The 13,990-nt window shown below is 45.1% G+C and overlaps 1 protein-coding gene across 2 annotated transcripts in view; it reads right to left on the reverse strand.

Moving 5' to 3' along the window:
- The window catches only part of pdlim3b (PDZ and LIM domain 3b), a 78,577-nt gene extending 65,665 nt beyond the window's left edge, over nt 1-12,912 (reverse strand). The window contains exon 1 of one of the 2 annotated variants that reach the window (XM_085981471.1): nt 12,697-12,912. In XM_085981471.1, coding sequence (XP_085837597.1) covers nt 12,697-12,789 — 93 coding nt within the window. In that variant the 5' untranslated portion in view covers nt 12,790-12,912. The remainder of the gene's footprint in view (nt 1-12,696) is intronic. The other variant, XM_085981464.1, reaches the window with a different exon arrangement.
- Between the last annotated feature and the right edge of the window lie 1,078 nt (nt 12,913-13,990).

Here is a 13,990-nt window from a genome sequence, read left to right on the forward strand (position 1 = left end):
TGTGTTAGGTGGTTCTAGGTTGGCTGCTAGGCAAGTCTGTCTTTCTTATTCTCATTAAAATGAAGGAGCCATTTGGGACACAGGCAACCTGTCTTCGATATTGACTCAGAGAGTTGTCGGGATCTGGAACGCTCTGCCTGAAAAGGTGGTGGAAGCTGATTCCATAAATAATTTTAAAATGGAGTTGGACAGGTACTTGAGGAGGAGAAGTTTACAGGGTTACGGATAAAAAGCCGGGGGTGTGGGACAGAGAGCCAATAGAGGCACAACGGGCCGAATGGCCTCCTTCTATGCTGTAAGCTTCTTTCTATTTCTGTAACATTACTGGAGCAATGTAAGAAGTCACACAACACCAGGTTATAGTCCAACAGCTTTATTTGAAGTCACAAGCTTTCGGAGCGCTGCTCCTTCGTCAGGTGAAGTGGAGAGATGCATAAAGACACAGCTTATATAGTCAGAGAATAATGTCAGATGTTTACAGGCAATCTTTCTAACTGCCATTTATCACACCTCGGCAGAGAGATAATCACAGCAATCAAAGGTGTGAATGGTGTCCAAACAGGTCAGTCAGGAAACATTACATCAAAGAACAATGAGGCGGGGTCACAAGGGGTCAAATGTTGCAGATGCTGGGGTCTGTGTGAAAAACAAAAAAACAGACAAAAAACATTTTTTTTGCTGGAAATCACAGCAGGTCCGGCCGCATCTGTGTAGAGAGAACAAGCCAACGACAACTCGAGTCTGGATGACCCTATGTCAGGTGGGGTTACATGTAGCGTGACATGAACCCAAGATCCCGGTTCAGGCCGTCCTCATGGGTACGGAACTTGGCTATCAGTTTCTGCTCGACGATTTTGCGTTGTCGTGTGTCTCGAAGGCCGCCTTGGAGAATGCTTACCCGAAGATCGGAGGCTGAATGTCCTTGACTGCTGAAGTGTTCCCCGACTGGGAGGGAACACTCCTGCCTGGCGATTATTACGTGGTGTCCATTCATCCGTTGTCGCAGTGTCTGCATGGTCTTGCCGATGTACCATGCTCCGGGGCATCCTTTCCTGCAACGTATGAGGTAGACAACGTTGGCCGAGTCACATGAGTATGTACCATGTACCTGGTGGGTGGTGTCCTCACGTGTGATGATGGTATCTGTGTTGATGATCTGGCATGTCTTGCAGAGGTTGCTGTGGCAGGGTTGTGTGGTGTCGTGGTCGCTGTTCTCCTGAAAGCTGGGTAATTTGCTGCGAACGATGGTCTGTTTGAGGTTAGGCGGCTGTTTGAAGGCGAGTAGTGGAGGCGTGGGGATGGCCTTAGCGAGGTGTTCGTCGTCATCGATGACATGTTGAAGGCTGTAAAGAACATGGCGTAGTTTCTCTGCTCCGGGGAAGTACTGGACGACGAAGGGTACTCTGTTGGTTGTGTCCCATGTTTGTCTTCTGAGGAGGTCTATACGATTTTTCGCTGTGACCCGTCGGAACTGTCGATCGACGAGTCGAGCGTCATATCCCGTTCTTACGAGGGCGTCTTTCAGCGTCTGTAGGTGTCCATCGCGTTCCTCCTCATCTGAGCAGATCCTGCGTATTCGCAGGGCTTGTCCATAGGGGATGGCTTCTTTAACATGGTTAGGGTGGAAGCTGGAGAAGTGGAGCACCGTGAGGTTGTCCGTGGGCTTGCAGTAGAGTGAAGTGCTGAGGTGTCCGTCTTTGATGGAAATTCGTGTGTCCAAGAATGAAACCAATTCTGAGGAGTAGTCCATGGTGAGTTTGATGGTGGGATGGAACTTGTTGATGTTATCGTGTAGTCTTTTCAGTGATTCTTCGCCATGGGTCCATAGGAAGAAAATGTCGTCGATGTATCTGGTGTATAGCATTGGTTGGAGGTCCTGTGCAGCGAAGAAGTCTTGCTCGAACTTGTGCATGAAGATGTTGGTGTATTGGGGTGCGAATTTGGTCCCCATGGCTGTTCCGTGTGTTTGGGTAAAGAACTGGTTGTCGAAGGTGAAGACATTGTGGTCAAGGATGAAGCGGATGAGTTGTAGGATGGCGTCTGGAGATTAGCTGTTGTTGGTGTTGAGTACTGAGGCTGTCGCAGCGATGCCATCATCGTGGGGGATACTGGTGTAGAGTGCTGAGATGTCCATCGTGGCGAGGAGTGTTCCTGGTTCAACTGGTCCGTGGGTGCTGAGTTTCTGTAAGAAGTCTGTAGTGTCGCGACAGAAGCTGGGGGTTCCCTGTACAATGGGTTTCGCGATGGACACCTACAGACGCTGAAAGATGCCCTCGTAAGAACGGGATATGACGCTCGACTCGTCGATCGACAGTTCCGACGGGCCACAGCGAAAAATCGTATAGATCTCCTCAGAAGACAAACATGGGACACAACCAACAGAGTACCCTTCGTTGTCCAGTACTTCCCCGGAGCAGAGAAACTACGCCATGTTCTTTGCAGCCTTCAACATGTCATCGATGACGACGAACACCTCGCTAAGGCCATCCCCACGCCTCCACTACTCGCCTTCAAACAGCCGCCTAACCTCAAACAGACCATCGTTCGCAGCAAATTACCCAGCTTTCAGGAGAACAGCGACCACGACACCACACAACCCTGCCACAGCAACCTCTGCAAGACATGCCAGATCATCAACACAGATACCATCATCACACGTGAGGACACCACCCACCAGGTACATGGTACATACTCATGTGACTCGGCCAACGTTGTCTACCTCATACGTTGCAGGAAAGGATGCCCCGGATCCGGCATGGTACATCGGCGAGACCATGCAGACACTGCGACAACGGATGAACGGACACCGCGCAACAATCGCCAGGCAGGAGTGTTCCCTCCCAGTCGGGGAACACTTCAGCAGTCAAGGACATTCAGCCTCCGATCTTCGGGTAAGCATTCTCCAAGGTGGCCTTCGAGACACACAACGCAAAATAGTCGAGCAGAAACTGATAGCCAAGTTCCGCACCCATGAGGACGGCCTGAACCAGGATCTTGGGTTCATGTCACGCTACATGTAACCCCACCTGACATAGGGTCATCCAGACTCGAGTCGTCGTTGGCTTGTTCTCTCTACACAGATGCGGCCGGACCTGCTGTGATTTCCAGCAAAAAAAATGTTTTTTGTCTTTTTTTGTTTTTCACAGACCCCAGCATCTGCAACATTTGACCCCTTGTGACCCCACCTCATTGTTCTTTGATGTAATGTTTTCCTGACTGACCTGTTTGGACACCATTCACACCTTTGATTGCTGTGATTATCTCTCTGCCGAGGTGTGATAAATGGCAGTTAGAAAGATTACCTGTAAACATCTGACATTATTCTCTGACTATATAAGCTGTGTCTTTATGCATCTCTCCACTTCACCTGACGAAGGAGCAGCGCTCCGAAAGCTTGTGACTTCAAATAAAGCTGTTGGACTATAACCTGGTGTTGTGTGACTTCTTACATTTGTCCCCCCCCAGTCCAACTCCGGCATCTCCACACCATAACTGAAGCAGCTCAAGGGATTGAGTTCTAAATTGGCCGGGCCCTGAGAAGTATATTGGCTATGATAAATTGACCCTTTAGTGTTAGGGGGATTAAATACGTGGGGTTACGGGGATAGGGTGGGATATGTGTCGGTGCAGGCTCGATGGGCCGAAATGGCCTCTATCTGCACTGTGGGGTTTCTGTGTGAAGTAGGAAAATTCTTCAATTTTCGTACAGGTGTTAAGCACATTTATTCTTTCCAAGACAGGGTTGGGATTTCCTTCCACATTAAGTTATTTGGAGCATCTCATCACAACATAAAAAAGGGTAAATGTTATTTTCTTTTAAAATAAAATGTCCACCCATTTTACCCTCAAAATTTGCACCTTATTTTCAGACTTTTATAAACATTGCTGTAGCGATTTAAATAGAGTCGAACCTCATTTATGTTTATTGCTCATCATAATTGACACAACTGCACATGGACTCTAGTTTCAAAGATAGCCGATACTAACAACCTCGCATCAGCTAAATAAAACCCCCGGTGACAAACCCAGTCAAGTCTGTGGCATTTCCAAGTACCTTTAAAAGTGAAAGACCAATAAACAGATATTACTTAACTAGATCTTTACCGTATTTTATAATACCACGGCATTTGTATTCAGCCCACAGCAACTAATAATCAGCAAGCTGGGCCGGTAGGTAGCCTAACTGCACACAGAACATGAAACTTTCTTATGTCTGTAAGGTCATTAACCAAAGGGTACAGTAGCGTAGTGGTTATGTTACTGGACTAGTAATCCAGAGGCCTGGACTAATGATCCTGAGAACACAAATTCTAAATCCCATGATGGCAGCTAGAGAATTCGAGTTCAGATTTTTTTTAAATCAAAAACTGGTATCAGTACGAAAGTGACCGTGAAGCTGTCAGATTGTCGTTTTTAACGCAACTAGTTCACTAATGTCGTTTAGGGAAGGAAACCTGCCGTCCTTACCCAGTCTGCCCTATATGTGACTCCAGTCTCACACACCAACATGGATGACTCTTTACTACCCTCTGAAGTAGCCTAGCAAGCCACTCAGTACTGTAATATCAGGACAACTAGGGATGGTCAACAAATGCCAGCGATGCTCAAATCCCAAGAATGAATAAACAAAAACATTGCTTACTGTCATTATCATCAGCCTGCTTGCCGAGAGAATAACATCTAAGTCCCATGGCTATTTCTAGAAGTGCGAGTAACACTAACTAGCCTGTGACATAAATCTGCGGTCAGACATGGAAATACATATTCAAGTATCTGTTTGTCTCACAAATGCTCTGGGTTTCATTTAAAACTTATTTAAAAGATTGTCAAATTATATTAGGCTCAGGAACATCAAAGCAGATCATCTGGATTGATGGTATCAGTTTCATTTAAGCAGTCATGTTGAAAAGTCTACACCATTTTTATATATTCCAGTGTCACAAATAGATGACACATCACATCAGGTAATGTGAAATGAGACATATGAGAATGATTGGGTAATTAGAGTGAGAATGTCAGAAATGGATTAAAATCAGCCTGACTAGTGGAAATATCAAGCCAAACACTAAGAAAGAAAGATTTACATTTATATAGCACCTTTCACAACCTCAGGACATCCCAAAGTGCTTTACAGTCAATTAAATACTTTTGAAGTGTAGTCACTGTTGTAATGTAGGAAACGCGGCAGCCAATTTGCGCACAACAAGCTCCCACTAACAGTGTTAATGAGTAAATAATCTGTTTTAGTTATGTTGATTGAGAGATAAATATTGGCCAGGACACCGGGGATAACTCCCCCGCTCTTCTTCAAAATAGTGTCATGGGATCTTTTACGTCCACCTGAGAGCTGTCCACTGTCAGCCATGAGATTGTCTACACCACTTCCTTGTAAAACTGCTGGTTATGAAATGGGTACTTTTGTAGCTCACGAAAAGGCAGTGCAAGTTGAAATTCTCCCACAAGTATTATAAGTAATTATTTATATAACCATGTAATTATTTATATAACCAAGGAACAGTGCTTGTTCCATTAGTTCAGCCAAAGTTTAAAACTACATAGTTCACAGTTGTTTTTCCTAAATAGCCAGTAATAAGTGAAATCTTCCAATGTGTAGACTGGCTTGTGAACAGGAATATACAAAAAAAATTCCTTATATCGTACACTAGCAGTGTTATAAATCTACTTGACCACATGATAAACTGAGTAACTTCACCGCCATAGTTTGGTACAGATATCATCGTACAATAGCAATGAGATGAGCGCCAAACTGCCCCTGACCTCGACAATGTGAGGCCCAGGCCATTTTAACGCCCGAACCTCATCTGCATGCCCACCAGTCAGCTGCCCGCCCGATCTGCATATTCCAAGAAGGAGCCTGCTGGTGAAGGGATTCGCAAAATTTCATATGTTCCCCCCACGAAGATTAATTGGAGTTATTAAAGAAACCTTGGAGTGACTGTGTTTTAAAAATCCAGGGCCTCTCAAAATGGCTGCGGTCAGACACATGGCCAAAGGGCCTGCGGCATCCATATGGATTTTCTGATAGCTTCACAGACTGCATGTTTAATTTGAACAATGCAGTGAGGCAAGCTCAGTTGTATTCACGCCCTGAGGCAGGTTATCAATTGTTTGCCTACACAATCTAAGTTCGGGCGGAGATAGTCCCAGTTGCTTGAGGAACATTCAGAACAATTGAGCAACATTCAGAACAATTAAGGACATTCAGAAAACAATGGAAAGGCAGTTGTGGTACTGATCGGTGCCATCAACGTAAATGGGCCAAAATCAAGATCCTCTTGTCTTACGTTTTCGAGCCCAAATCGGACAATGGAACGGACTGATGAGGCGCGATAATGACCCATTGCCGAGAGGATATAACTGGGGCGGCCCAGCACCTCTCTCTCTCTCTCTTCGCCTCGGCCCAGTGTCCTGTTTGTCTGCTAGCAACCAAGAAGGAAAACCATCTAGAAAGCATCGCAAGCACATTTCGACAGCAGCAGCGGGGCACAAGGGCCAGGCCTTTTCATCTGTTTCACCGGTGAGCATTATCTTTCTGGCCGTCACAAGACAACCTAGCTAGGTGTAAGGGTGGGAGTTAAAGAGGTATTACAAAATTGTGATTTTAGAATTTTTTCCTCTTTGTGTCCGTTTCTTCTCCCGTTAAGTGTAAAACTGTATTGCATCCATTGCGATTTCTTTTATCTTCTGTATAATACTGTTTTTCTCGTAGTGTTAGCTTTTCTAATTAATAAACATTGGTTTTCCTTGCACCAATCCACTGGTCTGTTCATTTGTCCTTGTTACCACTCGATAAGTCCTGAGCTCAGAATCAGGAAGGGGAAAGCGATTCGCAACCGCACAGCGGGCAGGGCAGCTCAGGAAAACATAACTGGCTGACCTACAATAAGCCCCTGGAACAAAACCCCCTACACTGGCTTCAGACAGGTGTCCTTCTCCAGAGAGCAGGCTGACATTCCAGACAGCAGGAACGGAATGGGAAGTCGGCGGGTAAGTCACCCAGCTGATTTTAACTACCCGCTCGCATAGTTTCCGCTGATGCACAGGGTTAAAATCACCCCTAAAAGCAGACAGAGTGAGATAGAGAAGGAGGCAAAACCAAGAGTGGGAGCAAGCAGAGAGACAGTTACATTTAGTAAACAGTCTTTGTGAATAACACCAAGGGAGGTCAACTAGTTCTTTATAAGATATTAGGCGTAACATCTGTTATTGACTGTCTTCAGCTGCAGTAGATATCGTGACAAACAACAACGTAATTTATTTTTCTACTGGAACATTATTTCAAAAGATTCCAAAATCTGGCCTGAGGTGCTGGAATGCTTTGCAAAGTTTCCATGAAGGCAGCTGCTGAAAATAAGTTTAAGTATTACTATATTGTTCCACGAATCAGATAATTTGCATCAATGATTTAAACGGCAATGCTGTTAAGATTTACTTCACTGTATATTACAAGGCAATATACAGGAAACTTTCTGGTATCCGACACGAACGGGACCGACGTGGTGCCGGTTCAGCAACAATTCTGGATAACCGAACGCTATAGTGAAAGATGCAGACCTTAGAGCTCCGTATGAAGCAACAAACCCTGTTGCTTAGCAACAGCTTCAGAAGAACGTCCATAAGTTGCAAGCATCTCTGTAGCTTAGCAACAGCTGCAGCCAAACCCTTGCTTTCCTCAATTTGTTGCTGTGCAAGTAATAAAAGTTATAAAAGTTAGCTGAAACCGACTCCTGAATTTTGCCGGTTAACCGACATTTCCGGTTATTTAGGGGCCGGTTAATCGAAAGTTTCCTGTACTAGGATATATCCATCATAAGGCAAGAATCTCATCTAGAGGTTGAAGCTTCATTCATTGACTTTACAGGAGATGACTGCCTTGTCGAGCCCTACGACCTCACAGTCCCAAACTCTCTGATGCTCTGACTCTGGCCTCTTGTGAATCCTCTTCCTCTCTTTGCTCATGATTGGCAGCCAGGTGTTTAACCGCCTCGATCCCACACTTTGGAATTCCCTCCCTAAACCCCTCTGACTCTCCAGCTCCTTCTCCAAGACCCTCCTTAAAAGTCACTTCTGATCAACTTATTGGTCACCTTTCCCCTTCTCTTTTTTTGGCTCCATGCCTGTTTTGCTCAAACTTCTGTGAAGTACTTTGGGTTGTTTCTCTATATTAAAGATGCTATACAAATGGACATTGCTGTTACTGTTATTATGCTCACCCCCAGATATCTGTTTTCTATAGCTCAACTAACCAATAACACAAATACTTACTAATTTCAGGGTCAGTCTTGATTTCAACAAAAGCTGGAAAAATAGACTTGGCTCTTGCCTCTCAGTCAGAAGGCTGTCTAATTCAAGCCACATTCTGGAGACTTTAGCACATAATCTAGGCTGACACTTCAGTGCAGTACTGAGGAAGTGCTGCACTGTCGGAGATGCCCTCTCTCAGATGAGATGTTGCACTGAGGCATTTCCTGCCCTCTCAGGTAGACATAAAGGGCTGGATTTTCTCAGCCCCGAGGAGGCGGGTATGGAGGCGGGACTGCTGGGAAAGTTGCAGAATTTGGGGGCAGGTGGCAAACCCGCCCCCAACCCGCCTCTGCGCCCTTTTGCCAGAAGGCGGGAAGCTGTCCTGCCCCGGGTCCCGTCTCCTCGAGGCGGGAAAGGGATTAAAGCCTATTAACTGCCTGTTAACAGGCAGAAAATAGGATTATCCCCATTTTTCGTTCCGAAGTGCAGGCTTCCCGACCTCGGGGAACCCCGCCAGGGTGTAGGAGCCGAGTAGGAGGTCTGTTGGGGTTGGAGGGGTCTGAAAGTGCGATGTAGAGGTGAGTGATGGGTGCAAGTGTGGAGTGGTAGGTATGTGAGGTGAGTGTAAAGTGTTAGAAAATGTTCACTTACCTTTGTTTCTGCCTACAGCCTTCAGCTCCATTGTAACGATTACAGACTGGCTGTTGGATCCTCCGATCCAACAGTCATCTGATTTCTACAAAGTAGAAAGGTTAGATGAGTTCTGAACACAGGAAAGAACAGGGGAGCGGGACTAATTGGATTGCTCTTTCAAATAACCAGCATAGGTACAAGGGGCTGAATGGCCTCCTCCTATGCTGTATGATTCAATGATTCTAGCCAATTTAAACACAGTAGGGTCCCACAAACAATAATAATTAATTTCCAGATAATTTGTTTTTTGGGATGTTGGCTGTCAAACGAAGACATTTCTTCTTTCAAAAATTCTTGACAGATGACACGTCATACGTTGACGTACTCTGTCACTGACTTCCACCTAATTGGCCTGCTGAGTCCGGGCTTAACAATGTCAATCAGGGGAAGATCCCGCTGGTTGGCCAGAGGCTGATGGAGGCGGGACTGAAACCAGGCAAGCAGCAGTCCCGCCTCCAACACGTCCCCATTGAGAAAATCCAGCCCAAAAGATCCCATTAGAAGAGCTGGGGAGTTCTCCCAGTATCCTGGTCAACATTGATCCCTCAGCCAACATCCCTAAAAACAAATTATCTGGAAATTAATGATTATTGTTTGTGGGACCCTACTGTGTTTAAATTGGCTAGAATCATTGAATCGTACAGCATAGGAGGAGGCCATTCAGCCCTTTGTACCTATGCTGGTTATTTGAAAGAGCAATCCAATTAGTCCCACGCCCCTGTTCTTGCCACATAACCCTGCAAATTTTTCCTTTTTAAATATATATCCAATTTCCTTTTGAAAATTACTACTGAATTTGCTTCCACCATTACAGACAGTTTTCCAGATCACAATGACTCACTGCATCAAAAGGATTCTCTGCATCTCCCCTCTGGTTCTTTATCTTAAATCTGTGTCCTCTGGTTATCGACCTTCGAACCAGTGGAAACAGTTTCTTCCTAACTACCCTATCAAAACCCTTTATAATTTTGAACATTTCTATTAAATCTCCCCTTAACCTTCTCTGCTCCAAGGAGAACAATCCCAGCTTCTCTAATCTCTCCACACAACTGAAGTCCCTCATTCCCGGAATCATTCTAGTAAATCTCCTTTGTATAATATCAAGAAACGGCTGAGTGCACTGGACACACCAAAGGTTAAGGGTCCCAACAACACCCTGGCTGTAATACTGAAGAATTGTGCTCTAGAATCCAGCATCCAAAAGTCTTCTATAGGCATATAAATAGTAAACGGGTAGTAAGAGGAGGGGTGAGGCCGATTAGGGACCAAAAAGGAGACCTACACATGGAGGTAGAGGGCATGGCTGAGGTACTAAATGAGTACTTTGCATCTGTCTTCACCAAGGAAGAAGATGCTGCCAAAGTCATAGTGAAAGAGGAGGTAGTTGAGATACTGGATGGGATAAAAATTGATAAAGAGGAGGTACTAGAAAGGCTGGCTGTACTTAAAGTAGATAAGTCACCAGGACCAGATGGGATACATCCTAGGATGCTGAGGGAAGAAAAGATGGAAATTGCAGAGTTACTGGCCATAATCTTCCGATCCTCCTTAGGTACGGGGGTGGGAGTAGTGCCAGAGGACTGGAGAATTGCAAATGTTACACCCTTGTTCAAAAAAGGGTGTAAGGATAAACCCAGCAACTACAGCCCAGTCAGTTTAACCTCGGTAGTGGGGAAGCTTTTAGAAATGATAATCAGGGACATAATTAACAGTCACTTGGACAAGTGTGGATTAATTAAGGAAAGCCAGCACGAATTTGTTAAAGGCAAATCGTGTTTAAATAATTTGATTGAGTTTTTTGATGAGGTAACAGAGAGGGTTGATGAGGGCAATGCGGCTGATGTGGTGTACATGGACTTCCAAAAGACATTTGATAAAGTGCCACATAATAGGCTAGCCAGCAAAGTTGAAGCCCATGGAATAAAAGAGACAGTGGCAGCATGGATACGAAATTGGCTAAGTGACAGGAAACTGAGAGTAGTGGTGAACGGTTGTTTATCGGACTGGAGGAAGTTACATAATGGTGTTCCCCAGGGGTCGGTACTAGGACCACTGCTTTTCTTGCTGTATATTAATGACTTGGACTTGGGTGTACAAGGCACAATTTCAAAATTTGATGATGACACAAAACTTTAAAGTATAGTGAACAGTGAGGAGGATAGTGATAGACTTTAAGAGGACATAGACAGGTTGGTGGAATGGGTGGATACGTGTCAGATGAAATTTAATGCAGGAAAGTGCAAAGTGATACATTTTGGTAGGAAGAACAAGGAGAGGCAATATAAACTAAAGGGTATAATTCTAAAGGGGGTGCATGAACAGAGAGACCTGGGGTATATATGCACAAATCATTGAAGGTGGCAGGGCAGGTTGAGAAAGCGGTTATAAAAGCATACGGGGCTTTATAAATAGAGGTATAGAGCACAAAAGCAAGGAAGTTACGATGAACCTTTATAAAACACTGGTTCGGCCTCAACTGGAGTTATCAATTCTGGGCACCACACTTTAGGAAGGATGTGAAGGCCTTCGAGAAGGTGCAGAAAAGATTTATGAGAATGATTCCAGGGATGAGGGACTTCAGTTACGTGGATAGACTGGAGAAGCTGGGGTTGTTCTCCTTAGAGCAGAGAAGGTTGAGAGGAGATTTGATAGAGGTGTTCAAAATCATGAGGGGTCTAGACAGAGTAGATAGAGAGTGGTTAGGATCTGGAATGCACTGCCTGAAAAGGTGGTGGAGGCAGATTGATTCGTGGTTTTAAAAAGGGAATTGGATAAGTACCTGAAGGGAAAAAAATTGCAGGGCTACGGGGAAAGGGCGGGGGAGTGGGACTAGCTGAAGTGCTCTTGCAGAGAGCCGGCACGGGCTCGACGGGCCAAATGGTCTCCTTCTGTGCTATAATGATTCTATGATTCATAACTAGCTAAGCTGTTCCAGTACAGCTACAACACTGGCATCTACCCGACAATGTGGAAAACTGCCCAGGTATGTCCTGTCCACAAAAAACAGGACAAATCCAACCCTGCCAGTTACTGTCCTATCAGTCTACACACAATCATCAGCAAAGTGATGGCAGATTTCCTCGACAGAGCTATCAAGCGGCACTTACTCACCAATAACCTACTCACTGATGAAAGGTGCTATATAAATGCAACTTTATGGTGAAAGGTGCTATATAAATGCAAGTTCTTTCTTTCTAATCAGTCAGTAACGTATTAATAATGTTGGCGATTCACAGAAAGCCCATCAATGTTACTTCACCTGCTGGCCGCTCTGTTGTGGCGTTTCCAGTATTTTCTGTTCATTTCAGATTTTCATCATTTGCAGTTTTTTTTAAAAACCTCGACGTTTAAATAACCTTAGCTTTTAATGCACTATAATTACTGAAAAAATATCCTACCAAAAAAGTGGGCACAAAACGTGAAGAACACCGTGAATACACAAGTTTGATGACAGATTCAATATTTTCTGTATTCCCAGAGAGCCACCAATTCCGTATATGGAGCAGCTTTTGATAAATTCTCAACTGAAATGTCAACACCAACATCCTATAATGTTATAGGATAATGATCAGAAAACACTACATGGAATGGGAATCACTCGGGGAGAGAATGAACCGAAATAGACGTTTCTATATTAAACGAGACTAAAATGCAGCCCCCCCCCCCAACACAGAAATGTAAATACTGTCACATCGGAGCCATCCCGCAGTGTAAAACACACAGAGACAAATAACTCACCCGTGAGACAGTCAAAGACTGGTTAAAATCCGCCCCACCGGTCAGTCTGAAACCCCACGGTCCAGGTCCGGTCAAGACCACGTTTTGCGGCATCGTTATTTGCCCAGTTATTTCGAGTGAATTTCACTTTCCCCTCCCGAAGCGCTGGGGTATTAAAGGGACCGCAACCCTGTCCCCTCCGGCTCAGGTTGGTCTGCGCGGAGCTCCTTTAAGTCAGCTTGCCTTTATATACCGCCCGCCCGATCGCCCGCCCTTCAAGCGCATTCGCTCCTGACACCGCCTCCCCGAGGAGCCGCTGCGAAGGTGCAAACTGCGCGGCGAGTGACAGCGATGAGTGACGGCTCCCTCCTCTTCCTCCTTCGGCGGTGGCTCTCATCCACCCCCCATCGCTGACATCAAACCTCAGCGCCCACGGCTTTTGCCCTTATTTGGTTTCAAGTTAAAGTGCATTCTGACAACTGAGCCCTCCCCGCCGCCCCCAGTCATTCCACAGCACCAGCAACTGGCACGCAAAGAAGTGGCGCGCATTACGATGAGGGAGTTAAGCTGGGGTCGAGATGGAAAGCTGCTGATGGAGTGGCGGCATAAGTTTGAAACCCTGCAGTGATTAATGAGGCTTCTTTTCTGACTGATAGCCATGGTGTAAGTTGACACCACAGCATCTTCCCATCGCAGGGCTTTCAATGAAACTTAATGCTGTTAATGCACTTTTTTTTCCTGTTTTCACCAGCTGCCTTCAAGGAAATGTAAAGTGTGCCAAGCACCCTGGCTCAGCTTTAATATCCATTCCTGTTTGTAAAGCATAATTATGACTTAAGTAAAAACTAAAAATGAAAAAAATTGAACAGTTGCTAATATAGCACAATAAAATTTTAATTCATATATGTAATAATAACAGGCAACCCTACCTGTTATGAAAAGAAAGACTTGCATTTATACAGCACCTTTCATAACCACCAGACATCTCAAAGTGCTTTACAGCCAATGAAGAACTTTTGGAGTGTAGTCACTGTTGTAATGTGCAGCCAATTTGCGCACAGCAAGGTCCCACAAACAGCAATGTGATAATGACCAGATAATCTGTTTTTGTTATGTTGATTGAGGGATAAATATGAGCCAGGACATCGGCAGAACTCCCCTGCTCTTCTTCGGAATAGTGCCATGGGATCTTTTACGTCCACCTGAGAGAGCAGATGTGGCCTCGGTTTAACATCTCATCCAAAAGAAGGCACCTCCGACAGTGCAGCACTCCCTTAGTGCTGCAGTGGAGTGTCAGCCTAGATTTTTGCACTCA

This window comes from Somniosus microcephalus, chromosome 1 (assembly GCF_052327205.1).
Source record: "Somniosus microcephalus isolate GS21.2 chromosome 1, FLI_Smic_1.0, whole genome shotgun sequence".
In the NCBI taxonomy this organism is placed as follows: domain Eukaryota; kingdom Metazoa; phylum Chordata; class Chondrichthyes; order Squaliformes; family Somniosidae; genus Somniosus; species Somniosus microcephalus.